At 54.7% G+C, this 2085-nt stretch overlaps 1 protein-coding gene across 1 annotated transcript in view; it reads left to right on the forward strand.

The window, feature by feature from the left end:
• The first annotated feature begins 818 nt into the window (after positions 1-818).
• Ca6 (carbonic anhydrase VI) overlaps positions 819-2085 on the forward strand; it is a 29040-nt gene continuing 27773 nt past the window's right edge. The window contains exon 1 of the mRNA XM_013031715.1: positions 819-897. Coding sequence (XP_012887169.1) covers positions 819-897 — 79 coding nt within the window. The remainder of the gene's footprint in view (positions 898-2085) is intronic.

A 2085-nucleotide genomic window follows, 5' to 3' on the forward strand; every position in this document is an offset into this window, starting at 1 on the left:
GCCCAGCTAAGTGGATGCACAAGGATTAGGCAATCCATTGATCCGGCTGAGTGGCCTGGGTGTGCCCCGGTGTGCCCAGCTGTCAGAGCAAGTCAGTGGAGGTGCGTGCTCATGCTCGCCCACATCGCCTCCAAAGGCCCAAAGGCACGTGTGGGGATGTGGCTCCTGACCCCAGCTCCAGGGTCGGGGGGGGGAGAGAGAGGAGAGACACACACAAAGAGACAGAGACAGAGAGAGAGGAGGGGGGAAGGAAGGAGGGAGAGAAGGAGACAAGGAGGGAGGGAGGGAGAGAAACGGTCTCAATCTAGGACCCTCTATTTCTTGTCCAAGGATGGGACCCCGGGCACCTGTTGAAGACACGGCTAGGTCAGCAGGGGTGGCTGCGTCCACCTTGAGGTGGGCAGGAGATGCCAGTCAGGCTCAGAGATGACCTTCCGGCCTCAGTGATCCTGCAGCCGCCAGGAGAAAGGGCAGAGGAAACACGTGAGCCAAGAAGCCCCGATGCTCCGAGCCTGGGGCCTTTTCCATTCCCACAGATCACTCATCCTCCTGCTCCACAATGGCTGCACTGTGCCACCCATCAGCTGGGTTTCCTAAGCCACCGGGTGAACAGACGTGGGCTAATTGGCTATGCTAATGCCGGGAGGAGGGCAGCACGTGCGGGAGTGAGAAGGTCTTTTGTGGGAGGATGTTATTGCTTCGTGGGTGCTGCGCAGGGCGGATTGGCCAGCTGGACGTGGTAAATTGTTATTTACAGTTTCTGGGCTTTTAAAAGCAGGTTTCCCCGCGGGCCGCCCTGCTTCCCGCCGCGCACCGCCATGCTGGCTTTCGTGGCTCTGGTGTCGCTGATCTTTCTGGGTGTCCAGGCCCAGCATGGCGCTGATTGGACCTATTCAGGTAAGCTATCATCCCTGTAGGGCTCTGGGGTCCCCACCCAGCAGGGGCACCTCTCCTTCCTCAGGACCACAGCCATCCAGTTTCACTGCTTGGTGACGAAGGCAAGGCCCCATGCAGGCTGTGTGGTTTTAATTCTTTTGGTTGGTTGTGAGGTTTGAACTCAGGGCCTGGGTGCTGTCCTTGAACTTCTCCACTCAAGGCCAGCACTCTATCACTCTGAGCCATGGCTCCACCTCCAGTTTGTCTGGTGGTTCATTGGAGATAAGAGTCTCACAGACTTTCCTGCCTGGGCTGGATTTGAACCGCAGTCCTCAGATCTCAGCCTCCTGAGTAGCTAGGATGACAGGTGTGAGCCCCCAGCACCTGGCTTTGGTTTTTGCTGTTTTTGTGCCAGACCTGAGGTTTGATTTCAGGACCTGGGCACTATCTTTTAGCCTTCTTGGTACTCTACCACTTGAGCCACAACTTCACTTCTAAGCTTTTTGTTGGTTAATTGGAGATAAGACTCTCTGGGATTTTTCTGCATAGGCAGACTTTACATCTGATTTCCAGATCTCAGGCTCTTGAGTAGCCAGGATGACAGGGGTGAGCCACTGGTGTCTGGTGGGCCCACAGATCCTTGTTGGGGTCTGGATGCTTGCTTTTCAATCTTCAAATGAAGCACAAACCCAGATGAATCTGAAGGAGACGGAGGTAACGTTCCCTTCCCCCAGCCTGGCCTTGGCTCTGTGCTTTACAACCAGCCCTCCCCACTGCACCTGAGCTTCTGACCGGGAAGCCATCTGCATGACGCCCATGGAAGTGGAAAATAAAGTTTTTAGAAGGCTCTGGAAGCTTCCTCGGAAATGGAAATGCCGATATGCAGATTACCCAGAGTGCTTGGCTTGATTGGAACCCATTTATCTTTCCTTGGTTGGCTTTCAGGCTAAAGCCAGAATTCTTTTTCTTTCCTTTTCTTTTCTTTTTGTTTTCTGGGCCTGGCGCTGTCCCTGCACTCTTCAGCTCAAGGCAAGTGCTCTACTGTTTGAGCCACAGCGCCACTTCAGGTTTTCTAGTGGTTTATTGAAGATAAGAGTCTTATGGGGAGCCGGGCGCTGGTGGCTCATGCCTGTAATCCTAGCTACTCAGGAGGCTGAGATCTGAGGATCGCGGTTCAAAGCCAGCCCGGGCAGGAGAGACCGTGAGACT

The sequence above is a fragment of the Dipodomys ordii genome, unplaced genomic scaffold (assembly GCF_000151885.1).
Source record: "Dipodomys ordii isolate 6190 unplaced genomic scaffold, Dord_2.0 Scaffold6, whole genome shotgun sequence".
NCBI lineage: Eukaryota > Metazoa > Chordata > Mammalia > Rodentia > Heteromyidae > Dipodomys > Dipodomys ordii.